Below are 22,800 nucleotides of genomic sequence, written 5' to 3'. Positions count from 1 at the left end.
CGACAGTTGTTGTTATCACTGGGACAGTTGTGTTTGTCACCGGGACAGTTGTTGTTATCACTGGGACAGTTGTGTTTGTCACCGGGACAGTTGTTGTTATCACCGGGACAGTTGTTGTTATCACCGGGACAGTTGTGTTTGTCACCGGGACAGTTGTTGTTATCACCGGGACAGTTGTGTTTGTCACCGGGACAGTTGTTGTTATCACTGGGACAGTTGTGTTTGTCACCGGGACAGTTGTTGTTATCACCGGGACAGTTGTGTTTGTCACCGGGACAGTTGTTGTTATCACCGGGACAGTTGTGTTTGTCACCGGGACAGTTGTGTTTGTCACCGGGACAGTTGTAATTGTCACCATGAGAGGTGTGTTGGTCACCGGGTGAGTTGTGGTTGTCATTAGCAGAGTTGTATTTATCATTGGGGAAGCTGTGGTTGTCAGTGTTTGAGCTGTTGTCATCACTGAAGCAGCTGTACTTGTCGATCTTGAAGTAGATGCAGTTCTTTTCCCTGTAGTTGTATTTGGTGCTGGTGCAGATGTTGTGTTTATTGCTGTTGTCGGTGTGGATTCTGTGGTTTTCTCTGAAGGCGTGATTGGCACTACAGTCGTCAGTGTTGGAGCTGTTGTCACTGAAGTTGCAGCCACAGTTGTGGACGTTATGACGTTGCAGTTTATCACATTCTGCCCTAATACAATTAACATGTTCATATTAACAGAAAACAGTGAATGAAAGAAAAAAATGGTACAGTATTTTTTTCATGTTATGAATAAAATTTTCTGTTATCTGCCAAACAACAGCGAGAAAAGAATATGTGTCTGTCAATATGTATCACTGAACTGAGACCAAGTTGTTCATATACAAGGTTGAAATGGACCCTGGTGTCATTGGCAACCTGATGACCTTGTCATCAAACCCTCGACCTCATATAACTATCGTGTCACATGTGCACTGTGGTGTTGGGTTTGAAATGTCTCCAGCCACGGGCCTGTTCTGTTAGATTTGATTTCTGCTACATATCTTTTGTTTCCTTTGTCCATCTGTCTCTTAGCAAGAAGTTAGTCCTGCGCATTGGGTGGATGCTTATCCCCAGATCGTGAAGTGTGAAACTGATGAGAGACAAGACTTGCCCCTGCATGGGACACAAGTCCATCATCGGTTACTTCTCTGGCCAAGTAAGTCAGTAAATCCTATACTAAGTTGGTTCACTCGTCCAGCCAATGCAAAGGCGTCGGTATCGGGTTATTTGGTCAGGTGACTTTTAGTCAGGATTTTGACATTTTGCTGATTGGCTGAGACACGCTGCTCTCTGATTGGCTGCAGCCTTTCTTTACAATGTAGCACTGGTACCACAGTCTCTGGAGGAGTGGAACCAACTTACATTTTCGGCGGTTACGCCACAGCCATCACAGAGCATGGCGTGATAGCTAATAGCGGCCGACGTATCAGATGGACCAATCACATCCATGTTTTCAAAAACACGCTACCAGTCTCTTTGTATAAGAGACTGTGGTACCAGTGCTAATCCTATACCTACTGTATATCCGTTGGTGATGGGCTTATCTCCGGATTCTGTTTGAAGCAAGTTAGAGTCTATAGCGCCCTTTCACACCGAGCCAACGTAGAGTTGCATAATGTGGTGTACGGACTACGCCAAGTTATGCAGCTCTACGCCGAGTTTAAGCAGCTCTACACCGAGTTTTTGCTCCCCTACGCGGCAGTATGCTGAGCGGTACGCGAGACAGATACAAAATAAACATATTTAATTTTTTTCTGCGTACAGCACTGGATGCAGAAAGTACACAGTTTTTAAGCAAGTCTGCACAACACTGCGCTACTGTATGCAAATCTACACAACTCTGCGCTACTGTGTGCAATTCTACACAACACTGCACTACTGTATGCAAATCTACACAACACTGCGCTACTGTACACCAATCCTCCAGTTGTACACAACCCTATGTCAGGGCAAAAAATCCTTTTAGGTTTTTATCAGTACATACCTGCATTGATAGATTTTATCTATCCCACTGGACTTTCTGGCAGTGAAGCTTCAAAACCACAGAAGAAGCAGAGGCCAAGCTTCGACGTTCAAAAAACATGTCCACTCTCTACTCCTCATGGACAGATCAACAAGGAGAGGACATGTCTACATTCACTAACTCCTCATGGACAGATCACCAGCGAGAGGACATGTCCACGTCCATTCATGAACGGATCGCGCATACGATCGCCGGCTGCAGCTTCCTTTCACCTCCTCAAGTTCTCTCACAATTGTGGCACGTTAAATAAAGTCCAGTAACTCCTGGAAATAATGTATTCTGACTTTTTCCAATGTATCAAATCCATCTGTGTGTCCAGGCAGTCTGTCAAAACAGCATCATGGAGCCAAGCTTCTTCCCCGTGTGCACAAAGTTTTTTTTTCCCCTGCACGCAACTACAGGTGATCGAACTGGTGCACGTGTACATGCTCAGAACAGGTAATTGAACCGGCACACAAGTGTGTGGTGAAACGATCCATGCAACCTGCAGCTCCTGTGCATGCTTAAACAGGTGATCAAACTGCTGCACGTGTGTGCTCAGAACCGGCACGCATGTGGTGAAATGATCCATGCAACTCGCAGTGCCTGTGTGTCATTACAACAGGTGATTGAACTGGTGCACGTGTGCATGCTCAGAACAGGTAGTCTAATCAGAACGCGAGTATGTGGTGAAATGATCCCTCAGTTGCATGTGTTCATAAAACGGCTGAACGAGACATTGCACGTGCATGAGCCGTTCACATGCTCTTCAGTAATCCGGTAATCAGAAAAACATGGTTTACCTTCATTCAATTCATAAATTGGATTTCTTTCAAAATCCAGAGAACAGAAACAGCAGGTCTTGAAAAAAGAGCAGAGAGAGAGAGAGGCAGCTCTAAGCAACCATAAACAACTGTAAGCAAGACTAGGTGTTGGGAAAGTGTAGTGCCACGGACCCACAACAGGAGGCGTAAATGAACGGACAATGAAAGAGTCGAATATGAACACTTTACTGTTGTGAATGAGCACAACCACAATACAGAGGAATGTGAAATTTTGCAAACAGTCAATCACAAGGGTGACGTGTGGGCAGGCTCGAGGATAGAAGATGTCTGTCCTGAGAAGAACCGGAACCACACGATTCTCTCCGCCACCGAACCCGGAGAATACTGGAGCCGCCAAGTCCCAAGTCCCCAGGTGGCCACCGTCTCCGAATGTCGGATCTGGTACTGCTTTACAGGTCGACGATATCTCGGCAATGAGGTGGAGATGACGTCCGGGTTTTACGGAGTGAGATGATGACGTGTAGATGGGTGATAGCTGTCCAGAGATAATGAGTGACAGCTGTCACCCCCGGCTGTGTCCATGGCGGCAGCGCCCTCTCGTGCCTGAAGCCCGCACTTCAGGCAGGGTGCCCTCTGGTGGTGGGCCAGCAGTACCTCCTCTTCTGGTGGCCCACACAACAGGACCCCCCCCTCAACGGGCGCCTCCTGGCGCCCGACCAGGTTTATCGGGGTGTCGGCGGTAGAAATCGGCCAGGAGGGCCGGATCCAGGATGAAGCTCCTCTTCACCTAGGAGCGTTCTTCGGGTCCATACCCCTCCCAGTCCACCAGATATTGGAACCCCCGGCCCATTCGATGGACGTCCAGGAGCCGGCGCACTGTCCAGGCCGGCTCCCCGTCAATGATCCGGGCAGGAGGCGGCACCGGACCGGGAGCACAGAGGGGTGAGGTGAGGTGCAGTTTGATTCTCAACACGTGAAAAACCGGGTGGATCCGCAGTGAAGCAGGGAGCTGGAGCTTCACTGTGGCAGGGCTGAGGACCTTGAGGATTCTGAATGGTCCGATGAACCTGTCCATCAGTTTCGGGGATTCCACTTGAAGCGGGATGTCCTTCGTCGACAACCACACCTCCTGCCTGGGATGGTATGCAGGGGCCGGGGACCGCCGGCGGTCTGCATGGGCCTTGGCCCTCGTCCGGGCCTTCAACAAGGCAGAACGGGCAGTGCGCCACACCCGACGGCACCTCCGAAGGTGGGCCCGGACCGAGGGCACACCGACCTCTCCCTCCACCACGGGAAACAATGGGGGCTGGTACCCCAGACACACCTCAAACGGGGAGAGGCCGGTGGCAGAAGACACCTGGCTGTTATGTGCATACTCAATCCAGGCCAGGTGGTTACTCCAGGCCGTCGGGTGCACGGATGTCACACAGCGGAGGGTCTGTTCCAACTCTTGGTTGGCCCGTTCTGCCTGTCCGTTCGTCTGTGGGTGGTACCCGGACGAGAGGCTCACGGTGGCCCCCAGTTCTCTGCAGAAACTCCTCCAGACTTGAGAGGAAAACTGGGGACCACGATCCGAGACAACGTCAGTAGGTATCTCATGCAGACGGACGACGTGGTGGACCAGGAGGTCCGCTGTCTCCTGGGCTGTAGGGAGCTTCGGGAGGGCCACGAAGTGGGCCGCCTTGGAGAATCGGTCCAATATCGTGAGGATGGTGGTGTTGCCCTGGGACGGTGGGAGGCCCGTGACAAAATCCAGGCCGATGTGGGACCAGGGGCGATGAGGCACAGGAAGCGGATGGAGCAGTCCTTGGGACCTCCTGTGGTCAGCCTTGCCCCTGGTGCAGGTGGTGCAGGCCTGGATGTACTCCCGGACGTTGGCCTCCATAGACGCCCACCAGAAGCGCTGCCGGACAACTGCCACGGTCCTTCGCCCCCCTGGATGACAGGAGAGCTTGGAACCGTGACAGAAGTCTAGGACCGCAGCCCTGGCCTCTGGTGGGACGTATAGTCTGTCCTTCGGTCCAGTCCCCGGGTCCGGGCTCCGTGTCAGGGCCTCCCGGACGGTCTTCTCCACGTCCCAGGTGAGGGTGGCCACGATAGTGGACTCCGGAAGGATGGGCTCCGGTGGATCCGACAGCACAGTTTTGACTTCGTCTTCGTGTACCCGGGAGAAGGCATCTGATCTCTGGTTCTTGGTCCCGGGGCGATAGGTGATCCGGAAGTCAAAATGCCCGAAGAACAGTGACCAGCGGGCTTGCCTGGGGTTCAGCCGCTTGGCGGTCCTGATATACTCCAGGTTCCGATGGTCAGTGAAAACCGTGAACGGCACCGACGCTCCCTCCAACAGGTGTCTCCACTCCTCAAGAGCCTCTTTCACCGCAAGGACTCCTCAATTGCTGACGTCATAGTTCCGTTCAGCCGGGGTCAACCTGCGAGAAAAGTAGGCACACGGGTGAAGAACCTTATCGGTCTCTCCGCTCTGGGATAGCACGGCTCCTATCCCTGAGTCAGAGGCGTCCACTTCAACCACAAACTGACGGATAGGGTCGGGCTGCACCAAAACTGGCGCAGTAGAGAACCGTCGTTTCAACTCCTTGAACGCAGCTTTGCACTGATCCGACCAGGTGAAGGGGACTTTTGGAGAGGTCAGGGCTGTCAGGGGCTAACTACCTGACTGTAGCCCTTAATAAACCTCCTGTAGAAATTTGCAAAGCCGAGGAACTGTTGCAGCTTCCTACGGCTTGTTGGTTGGGGCCAATCTCTCACCGCCGCAACCTTGGCCGGATCAGGGGCGACGGAGTTGGAGGAGATGATAAACCCCAGGAAGGACAAAGAAGCGCAGTGGAACTCACACTTCTCGCCCTTCACAAACAGCCGGTTCTCCAACAACCGCTGCAGGACCTGACATACATGCTGGACATGAGTCTCAGGGTCCGGAGAAAAGATGAGTATATCGTCCAGATATACGAAGATGAATCGGTGCAGGAAGTCCCGCAAGATGTCGTTAATCAAAGCTTGGAACATCGCGGGGGTGTTAGTGAGGCCGAACGGCATGACCAGGTACTCAAAATGACCTAATGGGGTGTTAAATGACGTCTTCCACTCATCTCCCTTCCGGACCCGAACCAGGTGATACGCATTCCTAAGATCCAACTTGGTAAAGATTTTGGCTCCATGCAGGGGGGTGAACACGGAATCTAATAACGGCAACGGGTATCGGTTGCGAACCGTAATCTCATTCAGCCCCCTGTAATCAATGCATGGACGGAGTCCGCCGTCTTTCTTGCCCACAAAAAAGAAACCTGCTCCCATCGGGGAGGTGGAATTCCAGATCAGCCCAGCAGCTAATGCGTCCCGGATGTAGGTCTCCATTGATTTGCGCTCAGGTCGTGAGAGGTTGTACAGCCTGCTGGACGGAAACTCCACGCCTGGAATCAAATCAATGGCACAATCGTACGGACGGTGCGGGGGAAGGGTGAGTGCCAGATCCTTGCTGAAGACGTCAGCGAGATCGTGGTACTCAACCGGCACCGCTGTCAGATTGGGGGGGACTTTGACCTCCTCCTTAACCTGTAAACCGGGAGGAACCGAGGATCCTAAACACACCCGATGGCAGGTTTCGTTCCACTGAACCACCACCCCAGACGGCCAATCAATCCGGGGATTGTGCTTCAGCATCCACGGGAAGCCCAAAATCACGCGGGAGGTAGAAGGAGTCACAAAAAACTTGATCTCCTCCCGATGATTTCCAGACACCACCAGAGTTACTGGTTGTGTCTTGTGCGTGATTAAAGGGAGAAGGGTGCCATCTAGTGCCCGCACCTGTAATGGCGAAGGGAGCACCACCAGAGGGAGCCCTACCTCCGTAGCGCATCTGCTGTCTAGCAGATTCCCTTCCGACCCCGTGTCCACCAGTGCTGGGGCTTGAAGGGTTAAATCCCCGCTCAGGATTGTAACTAGGAGTCGTGTGGCAATATGTGTGTGTACCACGCGAATGTTATGACACCCCCTTAGCCCAGTCTCTAAGGGCGAGTGTTGTTGTTTTGGCCGTTTGGGGCAGTTTTTCTGTATGTGCTCTTTTGAGCTGCAGAAAAAACATTCCCCGCAGACCAGCCTCCTCAGTCTGTCATCTGTTCTCATTTTGGCCCTGTGCGTTTCCCTAGCAACGTCAGCAGGGGGAGCTGTAGCCACACGGAGCGTTGAGGCTGTGGAGCGTGGGGAGGGCGGAACCTTCTCGGACCCGGAAGGGAGAGGGACGGTGCGTGCCCGGCCACGTCCTTCGTCTCGCTCCCGACGGCGTTCCTCCAACCGATTGTCTAACCGTATAACGAGATCGACAAGCCCATCTAAATCCCGCGGTTCTTCCTTCGCTACCAGGTGCTCCTTTAGGACCGAAGACAGTCCGTTTATGAAGGCGGCGCGGAGCGCAACGTTATTCCAGCCGGACCTCGCAGCCGCGATGCGGAAATCGACTGCATACTCGGCTGCGCTCCGGCGCCCCTGTCTCATTGACAGCAGCACTGTTGAAGCAGTCTCTCCTCTGTTAGGGTGATCAAACACTGTTCTGAACTCCCTCACAAACCCAGTATAAGTGGTAAGGAGCCGTGAATTTTGCTCCCAAAGCGCTGTAGCCCAAGCGCATGCCTCACCACGAAGCAAGTTAATTACATAAGCCACCTTACTGGCATCAGACGCGTACATTACGGGACGTTGTGCAAAGACGAGCGAACACTGCATAAGAAAGTCCGCGCACGTCTCCACACAACCCCCGCACGGCTCTGGGGGACTTATGTATGCTTCAGGGGATGGTGGGGGGGTTCGTTGAATGACCAGTGGAACGTTTATATCCTGCACCGAGTCGGCAGGAGGAGGAGCCACAGCAGCGCCCTGAGCGCGCGCTTCCACCTGTGCGGTGAGAGCCTCCATCCTGCGATTAAGGATGACGTTTTGCTCGGTCATCAAATCCAACCGAGCGGTAAAGGCGGTGAGGATTTGCTGCAACTCACCGATTATGCCTCCTGCAGACGCCCGTGCACCCTGCTCTTCCATTGGCTGTTCAACAGATGGGTGACGCCCCTCGGGATCCATGACGCTGGCCGAGATATCCTGTTGGGAAAGTGTAGTGACACAGACCCACAACAGGGGGCGTAAATGAACGGACAATGAAAGAGTCAAATATGAACACTTTACTGTTGTGAATGAGCACAACCACAATACAGAGGAATGTGAAATTTTGCAAACAGTCAATCACAAGGGTGACGTGTGGGCAGGCTCGAGGATAGAAGACATCTGTCCTGAGAAGAACCGGAACCACACGATTCTCTCCGCCACCAAACCCGGAGAATACTGGAGCCGCCAAGTCCCGAGTCCCCAGGTGGCCACCGTCTCCGAATGTCAGATCTGGTACTGCTTTACAGGTCGACGATATCTCGGCAATGAGGTGGAGATGACGTCCGGGTTTTATGGAGTGAGATGATGATGTGTAGATGGGTGACAGCTGTCCAGAGATAATGAGTGACAGCTGTCACCCCCGGCTGTGTCCGTGGCGGCAGCGCCCTCTCGTGCCTGAAGCCCGCACTTCAGGCAGGGCGCCCTCTGGTGGTGGGCCAGCAGTACCTCCTCTTCTGGCGGCCCACACAACACTAGGAACGCAACCATACGCCATTGTACACCAGGCTACACAGGGACTACGCCAAATTTGTGCAATTTTCGAGCATACTCGATACACATCACAATGCAACTGTATGCAAGCCTGGTGTGAAGGGGGCTTATGACTCCGCATAGATGGGATGCCAATCCATCACACAAGGTACGGCTAAGACTGGTAACTGGGAACCAGCAAACTGGGACAATGCAGATGAAGTGTCTTGTTCAAGGACAGACAGGTAGGTTTCAAGAAGTGCAAGTTTTTTTAGTTATTATAAAAAGCCCAACATTTTGAAGTTGTCGAAGAGGTACTCTTCCGCTTGCTTTGTTTTTTTTTTTTTTAAGTTAAATTAAAAAACAAAAAAATCCAGATCAACTCCTCTGTTTGAATCTGCTTCCAAATTCAGCTTTATATATCTGTGTAAAAAAAGTGAATTTTCTTCACTCCCTGTTGTAAGATGGGCTTTTTTCAACAGCTTAGTGATTTTCTCAAGATATAATAATTAATTCATTTGTTTTCTATACCTGCTTATTCCAATTCACGGTCACGGGGGAGCCGGAGCCTAGCCCGGCAGTCATTGGGCGAGAGCCGGGGTACATCTTGGACAGACCACCATCTTTGACAGGCCCACATATACAGAGAAAAACATTCACACTCCCACGCACAATTTAGAGTTCCAAATTTACCTGACCTACATGTCTTCAGAAGTGAGACGAAGCCAGAACACCCAAGCAAACACGAGCAGAACATGCAAACTCCACACAGAAAGGACTAGATCACAAGTGAACCCTAGACCTTCTCACTGTGTGGTAACAGTGGTAACCACTAAGTCAATGTACTGCCAACGAGTGCTGAGATACTCAGAAAAATAATGGTTCTTTAAAAAGCCCTCTGGTTCACCAAAAAAAAAAAAAAAAATATTAGCAACTGAGGAACCAACCTCTTTACTTCAGGGATGGTGAGGTTCTTTAAAGTACAAAAGTACTTTTTAATCAGTTACTTGGTGACATTAAATTAAGGCTGCAACACAATTATTTTCAGTTTTGATAAATCTGCAGCTTATTTTCTCAATTGGTTGTTTGATGTCTAAAACGTCAGAAAACCGTGTAAAATGCACAATTTCCCAAATCCCAAACTGACATCCTGAAATGTGTTGTTTTGTCTGATAAAAAAAGGTCAGAAGTCAACATATTAAATCTCTTTGTAATGGAGGACCCAGGAATGCAGCAAATTTGACTTTTTGTCTTAAAAATTACTGAAACGATCATAGTCTTATTCCTTGTTGATTCACATGCTGTGAGTTGACAAATCAAGTCATTGTTGCAGTTATAAATCTACAACTGTCAATTACTTAGAGTAGCTTGCTGACAGTTTTCAGGAAATAACAAGAAACAAACAGGATCATTGTAGAAAAGACGTAACTGAGAAGCAAAGTAAGGTATTATTTGTTAGTTGCAATCAGCATCTGCTGACGAGTTATTGGCAGCTGCAACTGTGGCAACACTGGTGCTGTGGTTCAAGAAAAAAAGTCAGTTCTTAAGGGGAATATTAATTTTGACCCTGGTAGTTTTTGTAAAGTAAAATAATGTACAACCCCATTTCCAATGAAGTTGGGACATTGTGTAAAACGTAAATAAAAACAGAATACAATGATTTGCAAATCCTCTTCAACCTATAATCAATTGAATACACCACAAAGACAAGATATTTAATGTTCAAACTGATAAACTTTATTGTTTTGTGCAAATATTTGCTCATTTTGAAATGGATGCCTGCAACACGTTTCAAAAAGCTGGGACAGTGGTATGTTTACCACTGTGTTACATCACCTTTCCTTCTAACAACACTCAATAAGTGTTTGGGAACTGAGGATACTCATGACTGAGTATAAAAGGAGCATCCCCAAAAGACTCAGCCGTTCACAAGCAAAGATGGGGCAAGGATCACCACTTTGTGAACAACTGCATGAAAAAATAGTCCAACAGTTTAAGAACAATGTTTCTCAATGTTCAGTTGCAAGGAATATAGGGATTCCATCATCTACAGTCCATAATATAATCAGAAGATTCACAGAATCTGGAGAACTTTCTATACAGAAGCGACAAGGCCACAAACCAACATTGAATGCCCGTGACCTTCGATCCCTCACGCGGCACTGCATTAAAAACCAACATCATTGTGTAAAGGATCTGCGCTTTCTCTGGGCCCGAGCTCATTTGAAATGGACAGACGCAAAGTGGAAATGTGTGCTGTGGTCTGATGAGTCCACATTTCAAATTGTTTTTGGAAATCATGGACGTCGTGTCCTCTGGACAAAAGAGGAAAAAGACCATCCAGAATGTTACCAGGACAAAGTTCAAAAGCCAGCATCTGTGATGGTATGAGGTGTGTTAGTGCCCATGGCATGGACAACTTACACATCTGTGACGGCACAATCAATGCTGAAAGGTACATCCAGGTTTTGGAGCAACACATGCTGCCATCCAAGCAACGTCTTTTTCAAGGATGTCCCTGCTTATTTCAGCAAGACAATGACAAGCCACATTCTGCATGTGTTACAACAGTTGGCTTCGTAGTAAAAGAGTGCGGGTACTAGACTGGCTTGCCTGCAGTCCAGACCTGTCGCCCACTGAAAATGTGTGGCGCATTATGAAGCGTAAAATACGACAACAGAGACCCCAGACTGTTGAACAAAGCTTCAACAATTAGTGTCCTCAGTTACCAAACACTTATTGAGTGTTGTTCGAAGGAAAGGTGATGTAACACAGTGGTAAACATACCACTGTCCCAGCTTTTTTGAAACGTGTTGCAGGCATCCATTTAAAAATGATCAAATATTTACACAAAAACAATAAAGTTTATCAGTTTGAACATTAAATATCTTGTCTTTGTGGTGTATTCAATTGAATATAGGTTGAAGAGGATTTGCAAATCGTATTGTGATTTTATTTACATTTTAAATAACATCCCAACTTCATTGGAAATGGGGTTGTAAGCATCCAAAAAATAAAAGCAAGGAGTTTAGAAAAGCTGTGTTGAAAAGTTCTTCCTCTGTTTAAAAAAGTACTTGGGAAATTTTTGAAGAGAATGTTATAAAGTTGTCCTTTACCTGTGCTTCCACCTGACGCGGCCCTACTCACTGATCCAGACTTGGGACTGGCACTCAGAATGACCTGGTTGTACAATCCATGTGACTGCCTCAGCAACTCACAATACACATTTTTATTTATTAATCAACATTTCCGTAAATTTGTCCAATAAAATATCAGAACAGTTGATGTAAATTGTGTTCAGCTGCTGTTCAAATTGGTGAATAATGTTTTAACAGACCTGCCAACACACATCTATAAAATTTATATTACAGATCTGTCCTACGTAAGTGGTTATGTTTATACTTTTACACACATGAATGTTCAACCAGGAAAAAATAAAGCTAATAAATCTGACATTATTGGCAGAAAATAACTTCTGAAAGCTAATACAAATGTGTATAGTAATTCATTGCAAACCACTTTGAATCAAAGAAATATATTTCTACAATAACAAAAATCAAAACAGCTTACTTATTGCTATTGACATCCATTTATATATATCTATATATATATCTATATATAGATATATATATGTGTATATGTGTGTAAACCAACATTTCCAGGTCTAATTCAATCTCAGATCCTTGACAGAATTTCTATATTATTTATAATATATATATATTTACACACAAATATAATCCATATTATATATATTGATTGTATATATTATTAAAATCCATTTTATTATATATATATATATATATATATATATATATATATATACTGTACCCATTAAAGAGACTAATAACTAAATACCTTGTCCAGCTGATGCATGAAAATATCCAATCAAAAGTATCAACCACAGGCTTCGTCCACTTGCTCTCTCCATGATCAGTAATGTTTCTCATCCGTCCAAACCAGCATTACTGAGTATCTGATTGTTTCTCACGTTGTTGAGCTGCTCTTGTGCAACCTGAAAAACAAGGTGACAAAAAGTCACAGGCTGTGTTTACAAAATTATATTATTTAAAGCAAAGTGTGAACTCCTACGTACAATTATAACATGGTTACATTGTAAAATAAAATGTGAAATTTAACAGATGTCGCATCATCTACCATTGGATTAGTAAGAACAGACTTACTTCAAAGTGCCATAATTTGATGAGTGAAATGTCATTCACAATGAGAAAGGCACTCAAAGTACACACCTTGACACCAAACAAAAAAAAGTGTGTAAGATTTAGTGACCTCTAGTGGTGAGGTTGCAAACTTGATTATTGCATGTCATGTCATGATCGCGTTTGATTATTGTATGTCATGATTTTGTTTCTTTTCAGGTTTTACATCTTCAGCGATTTGGATTTGTGCTCCTTTGTCAAAATGTGTGATCCTTCATTTCACTAAAATGAGGGTTCTCAAAATTATTAGCCTCCATTAACAACCAGCTGTGTATTGGGGAGCAATCATAGTTTCCTCTTTTCTTCCTTCGTCTTCCAACGGTGCTGTAAAATGTGAAAGGTGGAGTAAATATGTCCCTTTTGGGCTGCTGTATCAACATGGCGGCTTCCATGAGGAGGCCCACTCCTGTGGAGAAATGAAGCATTCATTCTAAGTGTATGAAAAACACACCAATTCATTGATGTAAGCTATTATACACTAATAAATACATGGCTAGGAATGCTATACTTCATTTTTGCTAATACACATTCCTAAACCCTACATACTCTAGCTTTAAATATGACTACTCTGCCACTTACTACAACTGTCATTAACATTACAGAAGTACTGCATAACAGATGGTTGATAAAAATGTGTTTTCCCCCATGTGTTAACAGTAATTGCAAGGGTGGTGGAGAAGTGTTAGTGTGCTCGGTTCCAGTGTGGAAGGTTCCTCGTTCAAACCCAACCCTTGCTCATCGTTCTCCATGTAATGTGGAGTTGCATCAGGAAGGGCATCTGGCATAAAATATGTTGCTAAGTAAACATGCAAATCCACCTAGGATTTGCTGTGGCGACCCAGATTGAAAAACAAGAGACAAGCTGAAGGATCTTACTTTTAGTGTTAACAGTGATTCATATTTCATGAGGGTGGTGTGGGATAATGGCCCCTTGGTGCCTGAAGTGATGGGCCATTTTCGACATATGATGGGCCTGTGCAATGCATAATAAAATAACAAAAGCTATATAATGACATTTTATTAGGGCCCCTTCACACATAGTGCGAATTTGGTCAAACTGTGCATAAAGTGCGCATGCACATGGACAGGCTGCCCCAGGTTGAAACGGACCGTCAGATCATAACACGTGAGCTCTGTTCCATATGACACGGTGTCCTGCGGCACACTGTCCACAAGACACGCATGTCAGCAAGATGCGCGTGGGCTGGCAGGTCATGCGCCAGCAAATGTGGACATGAATGAGATGAGTGAACTGCTTCTCATTCATGTCATTTCATGATTGTACGTCAATGACCATGGGTCATCTGCAGAGGAACAGACAGATCATATTTGTATTGTGCGCTTGATTTTATATATATATATATATATATATATATATATATATATATATATATATACACACACACACACATACATACATATACAATCACCGGCCTTGGAGGATGTTCATTCAGTTGTTTGATTTTGTAGAAAAAAAAAGCAGATCACAGACATGACACAAAACTAAAGTCATTTCAAATGGCAACTTTCTGGCTTTAAGAAACACTATAAGAAATCAGGAAAAATAATTGTGGCAGTCAGTAACGGTTACTTTTTTAGACCAAGCAGAGGGAAAAAAATATGGACTCACTCAATTCTGAGGAAAAAATTATGAAATCACCCTGTAAATTTTCATCCCCAAAACTAACACCTGCATCAAATCAGATCTGCTCATTAGTCTGCATCTAAAAAGGAGTGATCACACCTTGGAGAGCTGTTGCACCAAGTGGACTGACATGAATCATGGCTCCAACACGAGAGATGTCAATTGAAACAAAGGAGAGGATTACCAAACTCTTAAAAGAGGGTAAATCATTACGCAATGTTGTAAAAGATGTTGGTTGTTCACAGTCAGCTGTGTCTAAACTCTGGACCAAATACAAACAACATGGGAAGGTTGTTAAAGGCAAACATACTGGTAGACCAAGGAAGACATCAAAGCGTCAAGACAGAAAACTTAAAGCAATATGTCTCAAAAATCGAAAATGCACAACAAAACAAATGAGGAACGAATGGGAGGAAACTGGAGTCAACATCTGTGACCGAACTGTAAGAAACCGCCTAAAGGAAATGGGATTTACATACAGAAAAGCTAAACGAAAGCCATCATTAACACCTAAACAGAAAAAAACAAGGTTACAATGAGCTAAGGAAAAGCAATCGTGGACTGTAGATGACTGGATGAAAGTCATATTCAGTGATGAATCTCGAATCTGCATTGGGCAAGGTGATGATGCTGGAACTTTTGTTTGGTGCCGTTCCAATGAGATTTATAAAGATGACTGCCTGAAGAGAACATGTAAATTTCCACAGTCATTGATGATATGGGGCTGCATGTCAGGTAAAGACACTGGGGAGATGGCTGTCATTACATCATCAATAAATGCACAAGTTTACGTTGATATTTTGGACACTTTTCTTATCCCATCAATTGAAAGGATGTTTGGGGATGATGAAATAATTTTTCAAGATGATAATGCATCTTGCCATAGAGCAAAAACTGTGAAAACATTCCTTGCAAAAAGACACATAGGGTCAATGTCATGGCCTGCAAATAGTCTGGATCTTAATCCAATTGAAAATCTTTGGTGGAAGTTGAAGAAAATGGTCCATGACAAGGCTCCAACCTGCAAAGCTGATCTGGCAACAGCAATCAGAGAAAGTTGGAGCCAGATTGATGAAGAGTACTGTTTGTCACTCATTAAGTCCATGCCTCAGAGACTGCAAGCTGTTATAAAAGCCAGAGGTGGTGCAACAAAATACTAGTGATGTGTTGGAGCGTTCTTTTGTTTTTCATGATTCCTTAATTTTTTCCTCAGAACTGAGTGACTACATATTTTTTTCCCCTCTGCTTGGTCTAAAAAAGTAACCGTTACTGACTGCCACAATTTTTTTTTCCTGATTTCTTATAGTGTTTCTTAAAGCCAGAAAGTTGCCATTTGAAATGACTTTAGTTTTGTGTCATGTCTGTGATCTGCTTTTTTTCTACAAAATTAAACAACTGAATGAACATCCTCCGAGGCCGGTGATTCCATAATTTTTGCCAGGGGTTGTATATACAGTAGTGTTCAGAATAATAGTAGTGGTATGTGTCTAAAAAGATTAATCCAGGTTTTGAGTATATTTCTTATTGTTACATGGGAAACAAGGTACCAGTAGATTCAGTAGATTCTCACAAATCCAACAAGACCAAGCATTCATGATATGCACACTCTTAAGGCTATGAAATTGGGCTATTAGTAAAAAAAACATAGAAAAGGGGATGTTCACAATAATAGTAGTGTGGCATTCAGTCAGTGAGTTCGTCAATTTTGTGGAACAAACAGCTGTGAATCAGGTGTCCCCTATTTAAGGATGAAGCCAGCACCGGTTAAACATGCTTTTCTCTTTGAAAGCCTGAGGAAAATGGGACGTTCAAGACATTGTTCAGAAGAACAGCGTAGTTTGATTAAAAAGTTGATTGGAGAGGGGAAAACTTATACCCAGGTGCAAAAAATTATAGGCTGTTCATCTACAATTATCTCCAATGCTTTAAAATGGACAAAAAAAAAAAAAAAAAAAAGAGACGTGTGGAAGAAAACAGAAAACAACCATCAAAATGGATAGAAGAACAACCAGAATGGCAAAGGCTCACCCACTGATCAGCTCCAGGATGATCAAAGACAGTCTGGAGTTACCTGTAAGTGCTGTGACAGTTAGAAGATGCCTGTGTGAAGTTAATTTATTGGCAAGAATCCCCCGCAAAGTCCCTCTGTTAAATAAAAGACGTGCAGAAGAGGTTACAATTTGCCAAAGAACACATCAACTGGCCTAAAGAGAAATGGAGGAATATTTTGTGGATTGATGAGAGTAAAATTGTTCTTTTTGGGTCCAAGGGCCACAGACAGTTTGTGAGACGACCCCCAAACTCTGAATTCAAGCCACAGTTCACAATGAAGACAGTGAAGCATGGTGCCTTGGGGCAACTGTTTGTTGTGATTTGGCGCTATATAAAAAAATTGATTGATTGGTGCAAGCATCATGATATGGGCATGTTTCTCCTACTATGGTGTTGGGCCTATATATCGCATACCAGGTATCATGGATCAGTTTGGATATGTCAAAATACTTGAAGAGTTCATGTTGTCTTATGCTGAAGAGGACATGCCCTTGAAATGGGTGTTTCAACAAGACAATGACCCCAAGCACACTAGTAAACCAGCAAAATCTTGGTTCCAAACCAACAAAATTAATGCCTTAATGCCACATTAATTTTTTTGTGCAGCTGGTGGCACTGTGTTCCCGCATGCACGAACCGTCGCACCAGCAATGTGCACGCCTGCCCGGCAACGTTTCCTGGTGCGCACATACCAGGTGTTCAAACAGGTGTCGCCTTGAAGTTGTACATATTCACACTATGTGTGAAGGGGCCTTTCGGAGCTACTTCAGTCAAGCTAAAGTTAAATATGATGTAAATTTCATATTGTGTTATTTTATATTTCATGTCATTTTATGTAATTGTAGTGTCAAAATTATTCATTTAATATCTTACACATAGACTGCCTAAAACCGTTGCATTTAACTCTGTACTGAAGGCCCCATGTAACCTACTGAGCTAAACAGGTGCATTAATAACCACATTGTTTCTGCCTGACCTTGCCTCCTATCATCTGTAAAGCAGAAACAAACTGTGATAACATTCATTTTCAGCAAGAGTTTTCATGGGAAACTCGAAGTTTCATATTCTAGTAAATGTGTACGTGACTGTTTGCAGCAACCCCACCTTTCTCTGAATGTACAAAACGGCTCCCTCAGAAATGCCCCACACACACACACACATTAAAAATCCTGCTGTTCACATTTTTGACTTTGCGTGTCTCTTCGAGGCCTCGATAAAGCCTGTTATTTTAATCAATTTTAAGCCAATTGTTTGACTTTATTTCCACAAACAGCCTCGGACACTTTGACTTAAAATCATTTTTGCCTCCATATTATGCATTGGTCATAAATAGTGTTTAAAAGATTAAAAGGAAAACAATATTGGATAGCCATAACATTTGCACCCAGCTTGAAAACTTACATACTGTAAGTTTGATCTGGTGAGGCAGGGGTGTTTTTCTACATGTGACAAAGTGTAAATGTAAACTTTGTTTTCATTTAACATTTTTGAAATTGATATCTTTTGTCATTTGCATTGGATGGAGTTTGTGTGCGTTCAGTTACTTAACCAGTTAAGCAGTTTTTTATGTCCTGTGAAAGTTATGTATTCAATATTCTGTTAACATTAAGTTTTTTAGATTTTGTGCAAATGAGGGCATCCTGTAAAACATCTCTGTACAGAATTAACATCACCGTAATATGAAAATTTAATCATCTAATTTGAAATATCAAACCATTTCCATTTCACCAAAAGTGAAATGTGACTTTTTTCCATTTCACTGAAGAAATTAATTACTCATCAAATTCCAAATCTCATTTTCAAACCTAAGAACAGAGAAACGAACCCCACCTTGATTGGGTTGTGAGTGTACTGCCAGTGATTACCCAATATTTAAATAATTGTATAATCCTAAATAAATAGTTGGATTTTCTTCGAAATTGCTGCTGACCATGTAAAATTCTGTAGTTTGAGGTTTGTTCGTTTTCTTTTAAACCACTTAAAATAAATTCTGCATTCACTGTGCAGGTAACAGCGAAACACTCAAACAGTAAAAATGTGAAAGTAAAAGAGTGAGTGACTGAGTGTGTGAGTGAGTCCATCCAAGCCAGCTTTTGAAGACAATAACAACAACAACAAAAAAAAAAACAGTCAATGCCATCATCATAATGTTTAATAATAATAATAATAATAATAATACAGGCTTATAACCATGTTGAAAGTAATCTGCTGTTTGCCTGAAATGTAATTTAAGATTTCCGTGATACACGCTTCCTCTAGAGTCTAGACACTGTTTCCTTCTCCTTTTGGGAAATGTTGAACAGCGTGTTTTCCATTTGAATCACAGACCTGAAATGCTCTGTCACGCTCCATCTCTATACTGTGGATTCCATAGTTCAGGTTTACTGTTATGTAACAGCTTCTTAGACAGCAATTTAATGCTGGAATGTTTGGTGGCACTGTAGCGCAAAGCACATCTGTAGATGAACTAGAAAGAAAAGTAACCTGTGTCCTTTCCAGCTTCAGTGCCATTCACTCTCTGTTTTACCACTCAAACCTTCACAAACTGAAAACCTGAAGATTTTTCATGCACTTTCTGGAGAATCCTCACATCCACTTCATCTGTACATCCCCTGATCGAAAAATGGTTGAGTCACTTTGGTACCCATTCACTTAATTTGCCAAAAGGAACGGCCCCAAATCCGGTGAACTTGGCGTCCTTATTGGTCAGAGATTGTTTTTGTTACTCATTTTTCAAGGAGCAGTAAAGTGTAGAAAGCAGTCTTCAGATATACTTTGCTGTGCTGGTGCCTGTCAGACCAGCAGGTGCTTCTGGCTGCACATCAGCAGATAAGGGAGGAAGTACGATGCTGTGCCATCGTCAGGTATCAGCTCCAGGAACTCTGTGGGGCTAATCTCCATGGCAACCACCACCAGCGTCTCTGTTGGTGTGGAAATAGTCACATGCAGTCAAACATACATTCATTTTTTATACTTGCTGCTTACTCCAATCAAGGGTCATGAGGGGGCTGTTTTAGGCACATTTAATGCAACAAAAAGTGTCAAGAAAATTATGAAAACCTCATAAATATTCAGAATTAAATTATGATTTTCAATTTTAATGATAATCAATAGGGGTAGCACGGTGGCTTAGTGGCCTCACAGCGAGAAGGTTGTGGGTTCCATTCCCGTGGCCTTTCTGTGTAGAGTTTGCATGTTCTCCCCGTGTTTGCGTGGTTTTCCTCCGGGTACTCCGGTTTCCTCCCACATCCAAAGACATGCGGGTTAGGTGGATTAGAATCTTTAATCTCTTTTTTTTGTCCGTAGGTGTGTGTGTGGGTGTGTCTGTGTTTGTTTGTCTATTTGTGGCCCTGCGACAGACTAGCGTCCTGTCCTGGGTGTACCCTGCCTCGCGCTCTATGACTGCTGGGATAGGCTCCAGCCCCCCGCAACCCTTAATTGGACTAAGCGGTAGAAGATGGATGGATGGATGGTAATCAATATGAAAACTGGGTTCTATTTATGTGTTCTTTTTCGGTATGTAATTTCCTCACACAAATCTCACAGAATGTGAGATATACTTTATTCAGCACACAAAATATTCAAATAGAAAAAATGAACAATTCCACAAACTCAAACAAAACTAGTGAGTCCGAAAGGGTGTGGGCTGAAGCAAAGCTTATCAGCATAAGTTGCACCAGAGTATAAGTCGCAGGACCTCAAAAACTATTTGAAGACAGTGGGACTTAAAGTATGAGTAATTGTGCTTTACATTCATTTTAATACTGCATGATCATTTGCAACTGTGTTTGTGTGGTATTCTATTGGTCAGTACACTTACAAAAAAACTACTACTACTATTATTATAATTATTATTATGGAATAAAAAATATATATAGCACACATATTTAGTTTTGTTAGAACTGATTTTGTGTTGATATGCCAAATACCCTCAACCCCCTTTTTATTGGCATGTCAACACAAAATCATTGAGAGGTTACTTTTTTATAACTCTGGGATGCCTAAAACATTTGCACAGTACTGTATATCTCTGAAAATTATGAAGCAGTGTTCATCTATATTATCATTCCAATACAGGTGTTGCTTCTGCTTCTATTTTGCTGAGGAAATTGTTTAAAAAGGTCTTTGCTAAAAATTAAATAAACAAAATGGGAATGTTCTGATGTTAAATATACTGCATTTATATAGCGCTTTTCCATCTGCATCAAACAATCAAAGCGCTTTACAATAATGCCTCACATTCACCCAGATGTGAGGGTGCTGTCATACAAGTGTTAGTGATGTTAGTGTTTACAACATGAACAGTCACCCTGGACACGGTTAATGAAGAATGCAGAGTCTGTGTTCCGAGCATGATCTATACCTCTGAGGGCCGCCAGGAGGATGCTGTTGTCTGCTGCCGCTCTCGTCCGGTTACAGAGCTCTGGGAGCAGCTTCTGCCACCACAAGGCCTGCAGAGATGAAACAAAGTTAGATGGTGAACAGCATAAATACCCAAAAGGTTTTCTTTTCTTTGATGGCAACCACACAGGAAGACAACCAATCCATCCACACCTCTCAAAAGTAACCATCTATCTGCTGCGTGTCCTTGGACTTCTCCAGACGCTGAGGTCCTCACGCCCAGAGAAGCACACCACACGGTCAAGTTGTCGCTGATGTTCCCTCACAACAGAAAGTCATAATCTTCATCTAAGGCTCCTTAAGTAACCACAGTCATTGAAGGGTTGACCTACAGATACTCCGAAGACGCCTACAACCAAAGATGTCTAGTCATCGTCTATGGTAAACCATGCAGCTAGACAGGAAGCACCAGGATCCTAAAGAGTGTTTTTATTCAGGGACCTTCACAGACAAACGGGTTTACCAGCTGTGGTTACAATAAGCAATGAGAACGCAGCCTGGTTACCATGTTGTGATCCTGCAGCTGGTGGTTGCCGTAGGCTATGATGGCCTGAGGACATCGGTCCAGCAGCTTTTCAATGCTTCTTTCATACTGCCCTCTTCTGGTGGCACAAAGGAGGTGCAGGCTGAAGCCCCATAAGGTTTCCTCTGATACTCGCTCCAGCAGCGGAACGACAGAGCACACAGACGACGGCCCGCACAGGAGAGACTGGAGAGACGGACGGAGACGGACACAGACACGAGTGCATAATATAGACAAGTGTAGCTGTATTTTAACTTACAGTGCTGCCAAAAGGCTTGGGTAGCCTTGAACTTATACACCTTTGAATTTTGTAATGACATCAAATTAATTCAATAAATGAATAAAATTAGGCTTCATTATATTAAAATTTCTAAACTGATGCCATTAAACTCCCTGTGAAAACTAATCTCTGTAACATAACATAAATTGGCGTAAACACAATAGAGTCCATAATCACTTTTACAGCCTGCTTTCTTCAGACAAATCAGGGGATGGACGCAGGAACATTTCCAAGTCACTGCACGTCTTGGACTTCATTAACATCAATTATTAGTGACGGAAACCACCAAGACACACATGACAACTCTGAAAGTGCCGTCAGCTTCTGTGGCTGGGATTGGAGAAATTGTGCAGTTTTTTTGGCCTACAAGTTGGAACAGGAAGTTTGCCTGGTTATTTCTGACATCCACTGGGGTAGTAATATTGTCCCATTTTTGGTTTGTTAGCAGGATTACTAATGAACTAATGCGCACTGTTGACACAAAGAAGTGATATAAAGTGACCTAGAACAACAAAAAAATATACACAACGTTACCTGCAGTTTGTATAGCACCTCCTGCTGTTGGGACGTAGTAGTGTATGCCGGGCTGAGGACACTGAGCCATGGATACAGAGCGCCAAAATGGGAGCACGAGTTTATCTAAAACATGCACATATGCATCACAGTGAAAATAAATTCTAAAACTGATGTGTGTAATGTTTGAATGAAACACAAAAGACGTTAAAACACGACAAACAGCTGGTTCACCAGATCGTCGGCCGTCTTCAGGGGCTTTCTGCTCAGAGGACCGGCAGCCGCGTCCGAAGTCGTGTCGGAGTGGGGGTGCGTCAGCCTGTCGATGTAGATGGAAACCAATCGAAATAACAGCTCCTGAATGACAACTTCCTGTGAGGACGCCATGAGTGTCGCCTCCCAGAAATCCACCAGCATACAGTCCTCACATCCCAACTCCTACAAAAAGACACACATTTTAAATTCCTTATGTGAACATGTAAACCATTTTACAATCATCAGTATTCAGATTACTGACAGATTGGCCAATCACAGTCCACTAACTGCCCATTTGTGTGAGTAGGTACATTTAAACCCGCAAGGATATAATCGATTAAGAGAAAAAAAGTTGTTAAATATTACAAAAACAACTGAAAAATTCAGCGGACCTGATCAGAAGTAAGTCCTATGAAGGCCCCGAGACTCGTTTGTGTTGGCGCTTATCCATGGACTGCAGGTGTGGGCGATA

General features: G+C 44.1%; 1 protein-coding gene across 4 annotated transcripts in view; it reads right to left on the bottom strand.

Moving 5' to 3' along the window:
* Window positions 1–19,085: 19,085 nt before the first annotated feature.
* The window catches only part of hps3 (HPS3 biogenesis of lysosomal organelles complex 2 subunit 1), a 46,258-nt gene continuing 42,543 nt past the window's right edge, over window positions 19,086–22,800 (bottom strand). For all 4 annotated transcript variants that reach the window (XM_034179456.1, XM_034179460.1, XM_034179459.1 and 1 more), the window contains 5 exons: window positions 22,308–22,511; window positions 22,095–22,199; window positions 21,263–21,466; window positions 20,720–20,807; window positions 19,086–19,277 (listed from right to left, as the gene is read on the bottom strand). In XM_034179456.1, coding sequence (XP_034035347.1) covers window positions 19,150–19,277; window positions 20,720–20,807; window positions 21,263–21,466; window positions 22,095–22,199; window positions 22,308–22,511 — 729 coding nt within the window. In that variant the 3' untranslated portion in view covers window positions 19,086–19,149. The remainder of the gene's footprint in view (window positions 19,278–20,719; window positions 20,808–21,262; window positions 21,467–22,094; window positions 22,200–22,307; window positions 22,512–22,800) is intronic.

The sequence above is a fragment of the Thalassophryne amazonica genome, chromosome 10 (assembly GCF_902500255.1).
Source record: "Thalassophryne amazonica chromosome 10, fThaAma1.1, whole genome shotgun sequence".
NCBI lineage: Eukaryota > Metazoa > Chordata > Actinopteri > Batrachoidiformes > Batrachoididae > Thalassophryne > Thalassophryne amazonica.
Note: the sequence above shows the minus strand (reverse complement) of the source record. Positions and strands in the feature narration are given on the sequence as shown.